Genomic DNA, 16,980 nt, shown 5'->3' on the forward strand with positions numbered 1-16,980 from the left:
TAGAAAACAAAACAGAAGGCCTAACATGGTGTGTTATGATGGAAATGTAAAGGATTGATTATAATACTAAAGAGAACACTTCAAATTTAGGAACGGGAGTATTGCCAGCCGGAGCATGACAGTTGCTAGCCTTGAAGTTCTCTTTTACTGCCCAACCGAGGCAGTTGCAGTGCAGTAGTGGCTGGATTATCATTGGTCAGATCAGTTGCTGCCTTTGCTGCCCCATAAACCAAACAGCTTTTGTTTTTAATAGTTTTTACACAGACTGCTGTTGCGGATCGCTGTTCAAAAATATGGAGATGAGATAAGCAGAGAGGGTGAGCAGATATAAAAGAGAACAGTGTCAACTACCCAGAGGAGCACCGATTTTTAATCAGATTAATCTTGTTGGCTCAAACTGGAACCTTATCTTGATCTTTTCGAGCAAATCATTCATTTTTAAAGAGAACCGCACTTTAAAGCCAATAATTCTGAAGATGGTTGTGCCCGTTGTATACAATAATCTTCTTGTTGTCCCCGGAACAACCACTTACAGGACTACATTTTTGCCTCAGCTGGAGTCACAATGTAGGGCTGAAACTCAAATAGTCATTAAGCTTTTAAAATCATGAAACGTTTTTTAAAAAAGTTTTAGTTTAGGTACTATTTTACATTAAGTACCAATACTGCAGAACATATAGCAAAATCCCAGAAGTATGTTTCACCTTTTCGGACAGACGGATGAAAAGAAAACTTAAGGCAGCTCTCTTCGGCCACAATGTGATTCTGAATGAGAATTCAAGTTTAGTGTGTCCCTACAGACTACAAGTGTAAGTATCCATCAATAAAAATGCCTTGGTCGACACCAAGTGTGAGCCAAACAATTCAAAATGAAAAGGCTAATATCCAAATCTGGCCCCCAGTTCCCTCCTCTGTGTGAAGCTCCTCAACCCTGTGAAGAGGGTCTCTTGGCGATCGCTGCAGCTTTTCTTTCAGAGAGGACATGTCTGTAAAGACTTGGTCAGGGCTGCTGCCATTGTTACACATCCTCCTCAAAAATAAAATGGGACAGCGGTGAGAAAAAGAAGGGGAAGGCAAAAGTGACTGGAAAGTCTGCAGTGAAGCGATAGGAGGTAAAGAACAAAAGGAGAGAGCACAGCTGGTGGATGGATGGATGAATGACAGGCAGGGACAAGAGGGAGAAAAGAAAAGTGGAGGCCAACAATGCTGCTGTGGGGTGATAGTGCCAGAGAAGTGGATGGAGGGGTGGCTGTGCTGGACTTGTTGCCTTCGACCAACTATAATCTGACAAGCATGGAGAGAATCCTGAGACTGGGGGGGTGAAGAATCACTAGAGCTCATAAAAAACATGTTGCATCTTATGGCTACAGAGACTTTTCCGTGGAGGGGATGGGACAGGTTACCAGGAACCTTTTGGAAATAGAACAGCTCCAGAGTTCTGCCAGGTCAAGTAAGGGGCTTAAGTGATAAAAGCAAAAAAAAATTATCTTCAATTAGTCAAAAAGAGAGAATTGTGTGCGATGTAGGGATAACCACAGCTTGGAGGGAAAAGCACAAAACTTAGAGTAGAAAAACAGAGCAAAAAAACTGTCCGTGGAAGAAAACAACAGACATGTTCCAATGGACAGGAAAATAACTGAAGTGTAAAGAAAAGGGAGCTGGCTGAAAACTGAGAAATCAGACAGTATGTTTATGCACTTGCGTGGGGGGGGGGGTCTGAGGACAGAAGAGAGATGACAGACAGAAGCACTTCAGGGGGTGTGTGGACTGTACACACATTCACAAAGCTGCATGTCAGAGATAGCACCACAAAAGAAGGCCCTGCAGATTCAATTAATATAATTATCAAGTCAGTTATGAATACAATAGCTTCCATAGCACAGGGTGGATTAGCCCACAGGTCACTGATGCACAGTAATGTGGAAGGAGTGTGTGAACACACACACACAAAAGTCAATCAAGCAAAGAGAGAAAGCCTCTGTGGATCACACTTCAACATGAAGCATTTCGAAAATAAAAACAATCATAGTTTAAAAACTACAAAACCGGAACCAGAACAACAGAATTAGTTGTCATACCGTCCCTGATTCACACACACATAAAAAATACAAACTACCCAAAGAGCTTGATAAGGAAGCGACAGGGCAATCTGTCATGGCTGGCTGGCTGGTCACATGAGGTTAATAGATTTGTTTCTATCTTACATCCCATCAACCTTCATCACCAGCCCTCTAAGCATACTGGCATATCACATGAATTATTCCAAAGCAAACATAATATGTAGCCGTTCAGTGACCTGCAAAGCAGATGCACACCCAACTGAGCTTAATACTATTTGCAATGGCAATGAATGTGAAACTGAAAAAAAAACAAAAAAAAAAACACGCATCACAGAATTGTCAGTGCATCTGCAAAGTCATCCTCTAAGTTGCGGGAATCCCGCTTCCCTTGAAGCAAGTGTAACGTTGTAAAACGTTCCATAACAAAGCAGAGTTGTTTTACTGGAACACTCGAATGCAAGATAAAAGATAGAATAGCAGGTCTTTCATGTTCCTGAATGGTAAGCCGTGCCTAAAACGGTTGTTCCCTGCCTGCAAGCTCAAGCGGTTTTCAGTGAATTCCATAATGACAGACAACAGAACCACAACCCTGGTTGTTGAGGTGTGTCATTCCTTCATTTCACCACCAGATCAGAGCCAGCTGCAGATGTCCGCCCCAAGTCAAATGACATTGTAAGGAGCACACATAGGTTGACATCTGCTGACATCTTAGTGAGGGCAGATGCTGTTAGAGGGGCTCACGCACCGACTGAGATAGGCTGCTAAGGAGAGGTCCCCCACAATCATTATCAACGGGACTTCTCCCCCTCGCTGGCATTCACTTCTAAATGCTCACATGCTCATAACTGCTTTATCTTTAAAAGCTATGATGCAGAACCACAATTTAGAGAAGGCAGCAATTCAACAGAGTTTAGGAAAAGGTTGTTTGTCACTGCATCCTCCACACGAGAAGCACTCGTTATACAGAGAGCATGACTGCCACACTTTGGACAACGTGCGCAATGACAGGCACTTAGTTTTCACTCATTCCCCGGACTTGCTTCAGCTTTGAGGCAGAAAGAAAGCCCAACTGGAATCATAACCCTGACAGCAGGAGTATCGACTGCATCCTTCAGCTACAGCTTATTCAAGGATTCATTTACATTTACCTGTACTCAGCATTTCCATTCAACATCTAACAAACACTTTCTGATCCCCCTCTGATACAGTTTAGACTCATATGATGTGAGTAGTAGGTCAAAAATATGCACATTTATCTGCATTCCTGAAAAATGCAGTGTGGTGAAGCCACAGGCATCATGTGTTTATTTACCATAAATGATTCAACCCGCTTCAGAGTACAAGTATAGATTTTTTTTTCATTACTTATCGTTACAGTTACCAGGCGTGATCAGACAGTTTGGATGATTGATTTAAGATTCAATTATTTTCAAAGTAAATCTCATTCATACAATAAGCCTGACATGCACCTGACTCACCTGAGTGTGAGATGTTTAGAAGTGACAAGGACGACTCCTCAAGTGAGATGACTAGAAGATGATTTTACACCAGTGTGTCAATTTTTCTTCATACTGATCGACCGGTTTTTATAAGAATATGATCCCAAGATCACTGGATTTATAACAAGATATCAGAACAGCTTTTACAAAGTGCACTCTTTCAAACTTTCATTTATAAATACCCCCCCCCCCCCTCATTTATGAAACCATTTGTCCCTTGAAAAGTAAATGTTACTAGAATTCTTGTGCCACAATAAATGGTTGTCTGCCTGCAATTTCTTGAAGACACTCTCAGTTTTATGATGTACTTTAGACACTGAAGGCCATAAAATGAGTGAGTTGGATTAATGCTGAACGCTTTTTCTGCAAGCAGCAGATTAAATACAACGCAATTCACTGCTTACAAACAGGTGTGGCATTGAGGCTTGATTTGCTCGATTAGAAAGTGGAAGCTGGATATCAAAATAGACTATTCACCAGTGGGAACTTCCACAGTTACAAAAAATTCAGCTATCATTTCCTGATTGAGGCAGTGTGACAGCCATTGGATGCCTTCTTATGAGTCATTCAAATATGTATCAGGTGACTTTTTCCCCGCATTGCACAATCACATTACTGAAGAAATGGAAAGACGTGCACACAGCAAATTCCAGCTTTTAATCAAATTTAAGTGACTGCTTTAAGGGCAAATAAACAACTATTCTTCAAGTGTTCTCACTACAATCAGCACATATGAAAATAAAAACTTAAAGTCAGACATCTAGCCTACATGGACAACAACAAACCCATTTGGAAATGTCCTCTAAGTGACAGTTTTCCCCAAGTGCTTCAGAGAAATGATTTAAAGTTTATTCAACTTGATAACACAATCATGGTCAGCCTTAACAAACCCAATGCTGCCAAGGAAGCTGAAGATAAGACAGGGAACAAAGTCTTTGGGTGTGTGACTATCAAAAGAGACTTACGTCTTCTGTATTTCATAATCAAACAGTCTGGCCCACACTGAGGAACTGAAAATGTTTCACTTTCTATTCCACACTTGTGTTCCTTACACCATCCTGCTTTAACAAGAATCTTCTGCACAGGAACATATTTAGTCCCATCAGCAGATTTCTGTGGAAACACCACCTACAGTTACAGTTAAGCAGACAGCCAGAGAGAAGACTCTGGCCTGTTGACTTGTGGCGTGTATTTGTATTTGCACCCTCAACACTATTTGTTAGCAGATATTAGCATTTTTTCTGTTTTAAGGACACCAACTGCTGCGTCAGGCAAACTGACGGGGCCTTTTTCAGCACCATTTTCCCTGTCCAACTCACCGGATGTCTCCTACTGGAACAGGCCTTCCATTTTATTTACTCACTGACCTGTTAACTCAGTTGCTGTGTTTTTTAACACATTCAACATCAGTTGAGTCGCTGTAGCTGTTTTCACACATGCACTTATGTCATTCGGTCCAACTTATTGCTGATAGCACCCAGCCTGCTGCTATGTAAACTCCACAAGATCAGCGGGTGTGTCGATGTCTTCACGTGTCGGCACACCAGCATATCGGCAAACACTCTGGAATGTTTGCGGTGAGTGAGTGAGCGTGCTGGTCAGACCTGCTGCTTAATGCCGTTTTCTGAAGTAGCTTTTCACCCGCTTGTCGTTACTGTGGATGCGTTCGGGAACACAACACAGCAATTTCCAAAGAGCAATTTATTGCCCTGTGTCCTCCAAGCTTGGCCATAAAAGAAAACTACGTCTGATATAAACTCAACACCTCATCACCCCAAGAACACCACCCCAAAACTGAAACATGGTGGTGGCAGCATCATGTTGTTTATAGACAGGGACTGGTGAAATGATTAGAAGTGAGGGAATGATGGATGGTGCCAAATTTAGGGAAATTCTTACCTTTGCAAGCCCCTTTAAAGCTTAAGTCATATGTGAGATTAGAGAGGGAGAAAAAATATGTCGCATAACACTTCAGAAGAAGAGAAAGTGTGTTGAGAAACTTCTTATCACTGAGAAGGAGTGTGGAAGGCATGCCCTACAGCAGGGTAAGTGATAGCCATATTGATCTCCGATGCTCTTTTGTAGCCCTGTCATGTCAGTTTAACACCATGGCAACACTCGCTTTACAGCTACATCAATACTGAACTCTGGCACTCAACACCTGACAGCTAGAAAAGAAGTAAATGCCAACCACTTCATCAAAGAATTCAAGATTCAACAGCTCTAATCCTAAGACTGAAGTGAAGAAAGACATCTAAGTAAGCCATGTTCCTCATTGTTGGATGTGAGTCAAGTTTCACAATGAAAACCACAAAAACAAGAATGCCTGCTTAAACAATTGCCAACATGTAGTCCGGTCTACTTTCAGTTATTTTTGTTGATTTGTCATATTGGGAAGCATTAACTGCTTCTACCTTTTCTAAATGCATAGTCAACAAAAACTAACACACCCTCTTTAAATCATGAGGCTTTACCTTTTAGGACATAATAAAAAGATAATCTGGTTCTGGAGAAACTGAAAAAAAATAATAAAAATCAAAGAGCTACATCTCAGAATCTACAGGCCTCAGTTAGCATGTTAAATGTTAAAGTTCATGACAGTACAATTAGAAAAAGACTGAACTTGTTTGGAAGGGTTGCAGGAGAAAGCCTCTTCTCTCTAAAAAGAACATGGCAGCACAGCTTACGTTTGCAAAGCTGCATCCGAACAAACCACAAGACTTCTGAAACAATGGGCCTCATGCAACAACATTTTCATATTTTTTTTAATTCTAAATTTCTCTTACTTTTTTCGTACGAAGGTCTCGTACGAACACGCCACGTCAGATTCAACAAATGCTCTTAACTTTGGAAAAAGTGTGTAAACAACCTGCGTAAATGATGAATCCCACCCGTGTGTATTTAATTGCACGTGCACGAGGATAGTAGATTTGCATATTCCATGTCCAAAATAATACCATATAAGGCTACACTTCCTCTCTCCTCTGCCAGGAAGTGTTGAGTCATGAGAATGGCATCAAGGCGCAAAAATAACAACTTTACGGGCTCTAAGATTGAAGTTCTGCTTTCAGAACTTTTTAGCAGTGTCAGCAGTGGAATTACGGGACCTGCTAAAGCAAAGAAATGGGAAGTTATTACGAGTGCTGTTTATTGTCCCCTGTAGTTTGTAATGTCACCGAAATAAAGAAAAGAAATGGTTTGATATAAAAATGGCTTAAAAAAAAAAAAAAAAACGGCTCGCCATGGCCAGGCGCTCGATGACTGCAACTAAAGCCGTGCAATCAGTTGTTACCTCATCATGATGGCTCTTTGATGGGGCGGTCCATGAGGGGGGTCTTCTGGCACCACACCTTCTGCTCTGCCAGGGCTGGTTCAGGTCGAGACCCTTGTTCATGGCAATATTGTGCAAATCTGGCATGCTTTCTCTGGGCTATAGTGCAGTTTGCCCCCTGCTGTATCGAGACACACCCACCTGGCCTTCAGCTCAGTGCGCCTTCAGCCACGGCATGAAAGTCCCTCTTAATTTGTACTTGTTGGACAGCGGTGTATGGGAATTTGATGTATCATGGGTGATAAACTGATGAGAGTTTTGATGACCGAGGGGAGCGCACGACTCACAGAGGACTGGGACACACCTGATCTGTCTCCAATCTCCCTCTGAAAGGTTCCAGTGGCCAAAAATCCAAGGGTGGTGAGGACCTGGACGTGTGGTGGAATTGGGTTTGATCGGCGTGTTTCTCTCTGGAGTTGTGGCTCTAGCAAGCTGCATATTTGCAGCAGCACAGTGTGGAGGGGGGCGTGGTGCATCAGGTGCAGAGGAGAGGTGGAGAGGTGGGAAGAGCTCGGAGGACGGTGGGAGGGGAGATGATTGGCACACCTGTACATCGTCGGCTAATCATTCTCCCCTTTATCAGTAGCGTGCTGGTCCAGGCGGAGGGAAGAGGGATGAGAGATCGAGGACGGGGCCAAGAGAACGGAGAAGCAAAAGACGAGCAGAGCAGGAGAGCGGGTGTTCGTCTTGCCGTTGGGCTGAGAACCTCGATCAGGAGATAAAAGTAATAAAAGTCATTGCAAACCAGACAACGGGCTCTGCGTGTGTGTTGGGTGAACCCACGGTGGCAAACAGACGTGTCACACTGGCGCCCAACTGATCCCGACACAGGATGTCAGAGCCGGAACAGCCCGTGCACGCATTGGCAGGAATGCTCACAGAACTCGCCAGGATGGGCCAGGACCAAGCCGCCGCGAGCAGACAACACCTGTCAGCGCTGCACACGCAGGCGGAAAAACAGACGCGGCTGCTGGAGGCAATGTTGGCTCGGGCAGGGGCAAGCACACCGGGCCCCTCACTCGCAGGAATGACTGTGCACAGGATGACAGCTGAGGATGACGCACAGTCATTCCTGGACATGTTCGAGGCAACAGCAACGGCGTGTGGCTGGCCCGCGGCGGAGTGGGCGGTGCGGCTGCTACCGCTGCTGTCAGGGGAGGCGCAGACGGCAGCGCTCTGCCTGCCAGCCTCCAGCCGAGGGCGGTACCGGGACGTGAGGCGGGCTGTCCTGGACCGCCTCGGCTTCTCCAGGGAGGACCACCGGCGGAGGTTCCGAGAGATAAAGCTGGGGCCCAACGACCGCCCGTTTGTTTTCGCCCAACAGCTGAAAGACGCTGCAACCAGGTGGCTGCAGCCAGGGGGGTCGGCGGGGGAGGAGCTGATGCTGGAGACGGTGGTCCTGGAGCAGTTCACAGAGGGGCTCCCGAACGACACCTCGGCCTGGGTGCGGTGCCATCGCCCGGCGGACCTGGCGACGGCCATCACGCTGGCGGAGGACCACCTGGCCGTCCACTCCCGTAACCAGGCGCCGGTGGTTCGGCCAGAGCCTTTTACCCGTCCCACACCGGCACCCCGCAGGAGACCTCCACAGCCACCCGGACCACCGTACAGTACAGCCACCCGACCCACCCCGCTTCCCCGGTCTAACCAGCCTTCTCCTTTTCTCCCGCCACAGGGCCAGCGCGCTACGGACACTGTTCTCAGCCCACAGACGGTCCCTCAAGCGGCAGTGCAGGAGTGCTGGAGGTGCGGACGACCCGGGCACTTTCGCCGGGAGTGTCCGCTCATGGAGGTCGGTCAGGTGATCCGGGTCGTCGGCCCTGCAGCACCCTCCGCCGGTCCGGGAGGGACGTACAGCGTTCCGGTAAGGATTCAGGGGGGTACACAGCAGGCGATGGTGGACTCAGGCTGCATGCAGTCCATGGTTCACCAGAATCTGATTCGGCCCGGGGCTTTGATGGAGGCGAGCTGGGTGGATATTAAGTGTGTGCATGGGGATATTCACAGATACCCTGTTGCTTCAGTGGAAATTCGATATAAGGGGAAAAAGCATAGAGTGAAGGCTGCGGTTAGCTCCCGCCTGGCGCACCCTCTTATTCTGGGTACTGATTGGCCGGGGTTTGATAAGCTAGTGGGGCAGTGTGTGGGGGTGCGCTCACGACCAACAGGATTAGCGGATATGTGCGCTGTGCTCAGCGGTGACGCGAGGTTGTCCGACGCTGCAGACGGGGAGGGGGAGCCGGCAGCGCCTCCACAGGAGGCTCCGCAGGTTCCCGTGTTTGACTCCATGGAAGATTTTCCACTTGAACAGTCTCGTGATGATACTCTACGCTTTGCCTTTGACCAAGTGATACGAATTGATGGTCAGATGGTGCGCCCTGACGCAGCGGTATCATATCCACACTTCTCATTACGGAGGGACAGGTTATACCGAGTGAGTCGTGACACTCAGACTGAAGAGATAATTACCCAGTTGCTGGTACCAAAAAGCCGCCGGGAAATGGTTTTCCAGGCGGCTCACTACAACCCGATGGCTGGGCATATGGGGTACGAAAAAACACTGAACCGTGTAATGGCCCGTTTCTATTGGCCTGGCATTAGAGCAGACGTTCGCCGCTGGTGTGCGTCCTGCGCTGAATGCCAGTTGGTTAACCAACCGGCCATCCCGAGAGCGCCGTTGCGCCCGTTACCACTGATCGAGGTCCCGTTTGAACGGATCGGGATGGACCTCATCGGGCCATTTCACCGGAGCACACGTGGATTCCGATTTGTGTTAGTCCTGGTGGATTACGCAACTCGATATCCAGAGGCAGTGCCCCTGCGCACCATCTCCGCAAAGAGTGTGGCGCAAGCGCTGTTCCAGGTTATCTCCCGAGTCGGGATCCCGAAAGAGATCCTGACTGACCAAGGCACCCAGTTTATGTCACGAACACTGAGGGAACTTTACGGATTATTGGGCATCAAGTCTATTCGTACCAGTGTTTACCACCCGCAAACTGACGGCCTCGTCGAGCGCCTGAACAAGACTTTGAAGTCCATGGTCCGTAAGTTTGTGCACGATGATAAGCCAAATTGGGATAAGTGGCTAGATCCTCTGCTGTTTGCAGTGCGCGAGGTTCCCCAGGCCTCCACGGGATTTTCTCCCTTTGAACTGCTGTTTGGCAGGAAACCACGCGGGGTTTTGGACCTGGTAAAAGAAAGCTGGGAGGAAGGTCCGAGCCCCAGTAAAAATGAAGTTCAGTACGTCCTGGACCTGAGAGCAAAACTCCACACACTGGGTCAGTTATCACGTGAGAATTTGCTCCGGGCCCAGGAACGTCAGCAGCGGCTGTACAACAGAGGATCTAGGCTGAGACAATTTACACCGGGAGATAAAGTGCTTGTATTACTCCCATCTCATAACTCTAAATTACTCGCCAAGTGGCAAGGGCCCTTTGTGGTCACACGGCAAGTGGGTGACGTTGACTATGAGCTTGTGCGATCTGACAGGGGAGGTGCGACACAGATTTACCACCTCAACCTCCTCAAAGCATGGAGGGAGGCAGAGTCGGTTTCTCTGGTGACGACAATTGCAGAGAGAGATGAGTTGGGGCCTGAGGTGCCAAAATCAACCAATCCCGCCTCGCTCCTTTGTGAGAACCACCTCTCTCCGTCACAGAAAGCAGATGTAGCCAAGTTGCAGCAGCAGTACGCTGATGTGTTTTCCCCCCTGCCAGGACGCACAAGCCTTATTCAACACCACGTGGAGACTCACCCGGGCGTGACAGTGCGTTCACGACCCTATCGGTTGCCTGAACACAAGAGAAAAGTGGTTCAGGCAGAATTGAAGGCCATGTTGGAAATGGGTGTGATAGAAGAGTCCCACAGCGCCTGGTGTAGTCCCATTGTTCTTGTAGTCAAGAAGGATGGGTCTATTCGGTTCTGTGTGGACTATCGCAAGGTGAATGATGTTTCACAGTTTGACGCCTATCCTATGCCCCGGGTCGACGAGCTCCTGGATCGCCTTGGCACAGCTCGATTTTTTACGACGCTGGATTTGACCAAGGGGTACTGGCAGATTCCCCTATCTCCAGAGTCCAAGGAAAAATCGGCCTTCTCCACTCCGTACGGTTTGTACCAATTTGTCACACTTCCGTTCGGGTTGTTCGGGGCCCCAGCCACGTTCCAACGCCTCATGGACCGGGTGCTGCGGCCGCACGTTGCATATGCTGCCGCCTACCTGGATGATGTGATCATCCACAGCAACAGCTGGGCGGAGCATGTGCGGCAGGTGGCCGCGGTGCTCGAGTCACTGAGGCAGGCGGGGCTCACGGCCAACCCGAAGAAGTGTGCAGTTGGACGGAGGGAGGTACGGTATCTGGGGTACCACTTGGGCGGCGGGCAGGTGCGTCCGCAGGTTGACAAGACAGCAGCGATTGCAGCCTGCCCGCGGCCCAAGACGAAAAAGGAGGTGAGGCGGTTTTTGGGGCTGGCCGGTTACTACCGGCGTTTTATTCCCAACTTCGCCGAGCTGACCAGCCCCTTGACCGACCTCACCCGAAAGGGTGCCTCAGATCCGGTCCAGTGGACGGATCTGTGCCAGGTGTCGCTTGAGAGGGTAAAACAGACCCTCTGTGGGGAGCCTCTTCTTCACACTCCTAACTTCTCTCTCCCGTTTACTCTGCAGACTGATGCATCGAACAGAGGGCTGGGAGCCGTGCTGTCCCAGCAGGTGCGGGGTGTCGACCGCCCAGTGCTATACATCAGCAGGAAGCTGTCCGAGAGGGAGGCCAGGTACAGCACGGTGGAGAAGGAGTGCCTGGCCATCCGGTGGGCGGTCGATGCTCTGCGGTACTACCTGTTGGGGCGGCCATTCACCCTCTGTTCGGACCATGCCCCCCTCCAGTGGCTCCACCGCATGAAAGACACGAATGGCCGGATCACCCGATGGTATCTGGCCATGCAGCCTTTCAAATTTAAGGTGGTCCATAGGCCGGGGACGCAGATGGTCGTGGCCGACTTCCTTTCCCGCTCCCACAAGGAGGTGGGGGGGGGGGGAGTGGGTTAGGCCGGACAGCTCCCCGGCCTAAGTCAGGCGGTGGAGGTATGTGGAGGGGGGCGTGGTGCATCAGGTGCAGAGGAGAGGTGGAGAGGTGGGAAGAGCTCGGAGGACGGTGGGAGGGGAGATGATTGGCACACCTGTACATCGTCGGCTAATCATTCTCCCCTTTATCAGTAGCGTGCTGGTCCAGGCGGAGGGAAGAGGGATGAGAGATCGAGGACGGGGCCAAGAGAACGGAGAAGCAAAAGACGAGCAGAGCAGGAGAGCGGGTGTTCGTCTTGCCGTTGGGCTGAGAACCTCGATCAGGAGATAAAAGTAATAAAAGTCATTGCAAACCAGACAACGGGCTCTGCGTGTGTGTTGGGTGAACCCACGGTGGCAAACAGACGTGTCACACACAGTCCTTGGCAATCTAAATCGCGATGTCATCCTCTGCAGGACATCTACATGGTCTCTTCCAAGAGCCTGACGCGCTAAGGCATCCAAAAGTAGCAAGTCAAACCCCTCCCCCTCTGTGGACGAGTTTGTGCACGTGAGTTCACACCAGTGTGAGCGCATACAAGCTGGGGCAGACTCACGCTCAGCAGCGTGTGCACAAGCTGTGATTGACAAGTAGGATTCCTCCACCCTAACTTGATTGGTTAAAAACAGCCGGGAGCGCTCGATTTTTGCAAGCATGATTACAGGCTTCAGAGGGAGCTACAGATTTCGTTATTTTTCCTAAACAGCCTATTTAATACTCTACTTCCAGAATCCCATGACAGTTCAAGCTAATATGACTAAAAAAAAGTTGCCGACCGCAGCTTTAAGAACAAATCGTGCGTACGAACGGTTCTTGCATGAGGCCCAATGTCCTTTGGACAGAGGAGACTAAAGTGGAGATGTTTGCTCATAATGCACAGCAGCACGTTTGGAGAAAACCAAACACAGCATATCAGCACGAACACCTCATACCAACTGTCAAGCACAGTGGTGGAGGGCTGATGATTTGGGCTTGTTCTGCAGCCAGAGAACCTGGGCACCTTGCAGTCACTGCGTCCACCATCAACTCGTCTGGATACCAAAGTATTCTAGAGTCAAATATGATGCCATGTGTCTGACAGCTAAAGCTGGGCTGAAACTGGCTCATCAACAGGACAATGATCCCAAACACAGCAGCAAATCTACAACAGAATGTCTGAAAAAGAAAAGAATCAAGGTGTTGCAATGGTCCATTGAAAGTCCAGACCTCAACCTGATTGAGATGCTGAAACCAATGCTTTTTATTACATCCTGATAAGCTGAACCTTACAACTTCAGGAACGCCTACTTGCTACGTGGACAGTGTAGACTCTTAACCCTCTAACCGCCAAAGTCGCAGAATTGCGACATGACGTCAGCATTAACAAAACAGTCTGTAGACAAACTAAACGGGCTTTAAGGTGTTCAGTCCTCCTACCACTAGTTGGCAAACATGTTACCCTTTCAAACAAGACCAAGCTCACGTCATTTTGTAGTCATTTTGTAGTTCACAGTGTTTTTATAAGGCAGTACAAAAAGCCGCGCGAGCTCAGACACGGAAGCAGTTATTCAGAGCTTTTCTGTAGAGACGTGCGAGTCGAATTTTTATTGTCAGCGAACTATTAGTGAGTTTTTAACACCATGGCTGGTAAGAAGTTGAACCGTGCGGAAGTATTGAGCATGCTATTTGCCGATTCCGACTCCGAAGGAGAGTTTTTACCTCATGAGGAGGAGGATCGGACGAGCACTCATGCTTCCCACCGTGAAACTTCCGAAGGCAATGGTGCCGGCATGCGAAGCGAGGCTGTTCTCCAAGCACACACACACACTCCAACTCATTCGCTGCCGTTATCCAACCTCAATGGAGTGGGTGGTAGTGGGGAACGCGGTCGCAGTGTCCGTAGAGGTGTTGGTCGAGGAATCAGGGGTGGGAGAAGTGGGTCTGGTATCTTTAGCATGCGCTCTCTCCATCCAGCCCCCGGTGCCGCGGCGCGCCTATCCGCCAGCGCAATGATCCTGACATTTTACCACTTGTTTTATTATTGTATTCCTCATTCCTGATCATTATGAATAAGGTTGAACAGGTTAAAAAAAAAAAAAAATCAATTCAATGTCTTCCACTTCTTGCATGTGTTTTCCTACCCTATGGTAGCCTAATGATGACAGTATTTTACCACTTTCTCCTGTTTTATTGTTGGTTTCCTCCTTATGAATGATGGTAAAAGACAGAAAAATGAAAATAAGTTCAAACATCAAGTCAATATCCACCATTTCCTGAAAAAATATAGGCAACTTTTCGCATGTGTTTTCCTACTATATGGTAATGATGATATAGTAATATTTTACTACATTATTCTGTTTTATTGTTGCTTTCCTGTTCCCTGATCATTATAGATGATGATAAATAGACAAAAAGAAAAAAAAGTTTTAAAAAAACAAGTTCATAATCACTCAATTCCAATATTTCCTGAACATAATGAGATTCAAAATGGCTGCCACCTGATGACGTCATAATATGCAAATTAGATCAATAATTTCATACCCCACATAAACTATGGATCATGGGCAACATTTTTCTAATGTACAGTAGGCATCTATCTTTAACCCCCTTTCAGCCACCAGCTTTTGAAATATTAATGTCAAAATCCAGTATTTTCAAAAAACAATCTTGGCGCCTAAAGGGTTAAGCTGCACTGTACAGTACAATCCCAGATCTGGTGCAAACATACAGAGTATTCTTTTTTTTTTTTAAATTGACAAATGCAACGACTCGCTGCTCATTTTTGCATAAATACTCAAAGTAGATGTTTCCATTATTTTCTCCAGGTCATCACATGTGCATTTTAGTTGGATTAACAGCCAGTAGCAGATAACATTCAGTTGGAATAAATGCTTTTAAAACAGTCTTTCTCTACTGTTCCAGTCTGTTTGGTGAAGCAGAAAATCAACCCCGTCTGCAATATTCAAGAGTGTTTGAGCACTGGATTTAATCTGCTGAACACAAAACATGTTAACATCTAGTGCTACTATTTTTCTTTAGCCTACAACGGTTTTAATCAACTGTCTGGGATATGTGGAGATTCATGTCCAGTTATAGCTTCTTTCACTGCTTTTTGTTTCCATGTGGATGCCAGTTATTGAACTGAATGCATTACAGCAAGTAACATAAAACCATGATACCTGTGAAAATGGAATAAAATTAAAAAACATGGGATTGTTACAGACCGATCACAGGAGCAGGCCACGAGAACGCTGAGCAGGTTGTAGATGATGAAGGTGAAGATGACGGCCGTGATGGTGCCACGGGGGATGGAGTAGCTGGGATTCTTCAGATCACCTGGTGGATAAGGCAGGGTTTTAATCTTGTCATTTTATAAGAAAGATATGTGCCTTCATTAGTTCACACATAAGCCTCCCATACAGCGCTCGAAATTAACGGTGTCCCGACGTCCCGGGGACCATAAAAAATTACACAGGGACACAACATTATCATATCTGGGACAATCGTGGGACAATGAGAAAAAAACTTTAAAAATAAAAGAGTTATTATTATTAGTTACTTATTATAAGCCCCCTCTGTCCATTTTAATTGTTTAAAAAGCTAACAGCGAAAAATACATTGATGTTCATGCATGTCGGTCCATCAGTACAGAGCAGCGCATTCTAGAATGTTCTAGAATCTTTGGCCCAAGTCTGCCCTCACTTGCTAGAGTTAGAACTAACGCTAGTACTAGGTCTACTACGTGCAAGACACAGTTTACAGAATCAAATCATTCTCACACGCGTGACAAGAGCTGAAGACTGAAAATGTTAAGGTGGTTAAAACGGGCCGTGACGAGCTGTCAAAACGGCAAAACTGGAAGTGCGTTACTCACTGCGGCTAGCTTTAGTAGCGCCGAATTCTGAAAGCTGAAATTGAATAACCTCTCAGAACGCCGCTCTGAAGCTGCTTTTAAAGACTTCCCACCTATCTGTTTGTTCTGTTAAGTACTGTGTTAAGGCACGTATTGTATGGCATATGTGGTGTAAAGTTGGCTAAGCATTTGAGTGAAGTTCTTTTGATGGGAAAACTCAGTAGTACTGAGTCTGCACTACTGTGTGGTTGTCGCTTGGGTTTGTCGTTGTCACAATTCATGCAACACAACTCTTTATCAGCAGTGCATTTCTGATATCTGCTTTACAGTAGCTCTTTTCCGTTAACGGGACGAGAGCAGGCAAAACGGCAAAACCGTTTTGCCGGCGGCTAGCTTTAGTAGCATCAAATATTGAAGGTACAAGTAGATGAAATGAACATGAACGGGGTGTTGTTTTCAACTATAGTGTAGTGCAGATGCTGTGAGATGAAACATTTTCTAAATGAGCTGTTTGGCTCCTTTAAATAAACAGGTGTCTATTCAGTGCGGTCGCCAAAGTTAAAAAAACTGGAAATGGAATAAGTCTTATTTTGAAGAAGATATTGTATATGACAGGACATGTCATTTGCGTTTTGTAACTTTTATTGTAACATTGCAGTTACAAATATAGGCCTAATACAATATTCAGATGATTCTTAACCACTCCGCTCAATTTCAGACAAGAGAAAAATGGGGACACTATTGCTTGCATTCGGGACAATACGACACAGAATTCGGGACCACTGGGGGACACAAAGAAAAAAAGTTAATTTCGAGCCCTGTTCTTAACCACTCCGCTCAATTTCAGACAAGAGACAAATGGGGACATTATTGCTTGCATTCGGGACAATACAACACAGAATTCGGGACCACTGGGGGACACAAAGAAAAAAAGTGAATTTCGAGCCCTGCTCCCATACCTACCTGACATGTTAGAACCTGCCATGATGCCGGTGCAGCCATTAAACATCACAGCGAAAACAGTGGCAAAGGTCATCATGGTTTCCGTTGTGTAATCTACAGTGTAGTCAGCTGCAGACAGACATTACAGGTCACTGTAGGCGTTCTTTCATAAGTATCATTATTCACCCAACAGGAAGTCTAATTTGGTTTGCTGACAGACACATTTTTTTGCATCTGTGCACACACCAAACTT

The 16,980-nt window shown here is 46.8% G+C and overlaps 1 protein-coding gene across 1 annotated transcript in view; it reads right to left on the minus strand.

The window, feature by feature from the left end:
• Positions 1–16,980, minus strand: part of LOC142388624 (solute carrier family 12 member 9) — an 82,802-nt gene that overhangs the window by 57,317 nt on the left and 8,505 nt on the right. Inside the window, exons 5-6 of the mRNA XM_075474096.1 lie at positions 16,749–16,856; positions 15,157–15,268 (exon numbers count right to left, since the gene is read on the minus strand). Coding sequence (XP_075330211.1) covers positions 15,157–15,268; positions 16,749–16,856 — 220 coding nt within the window. The remainder of the gene's footprint in view (positions 1–15,156; positions 15,269–16,748; positions 16,857–16,980) is intronic.

The sequence above is a fragment of the Odontesthes bonariensis genome, chromosome 9, assembly GCF_027942865.1.
Source record: "Odontesthes bonariensis isolate fOdoBon6 chromosome 9, fOdoBon6.hap1, whole genome shotgun sequence".
NCBI classification, from domain to species: Eukaryota; Metazoa; Chordata; class Actinopteri; order Atheriniformes; family Atherinopsidae; genus Odontesthes; species Odontesthes bonariensis.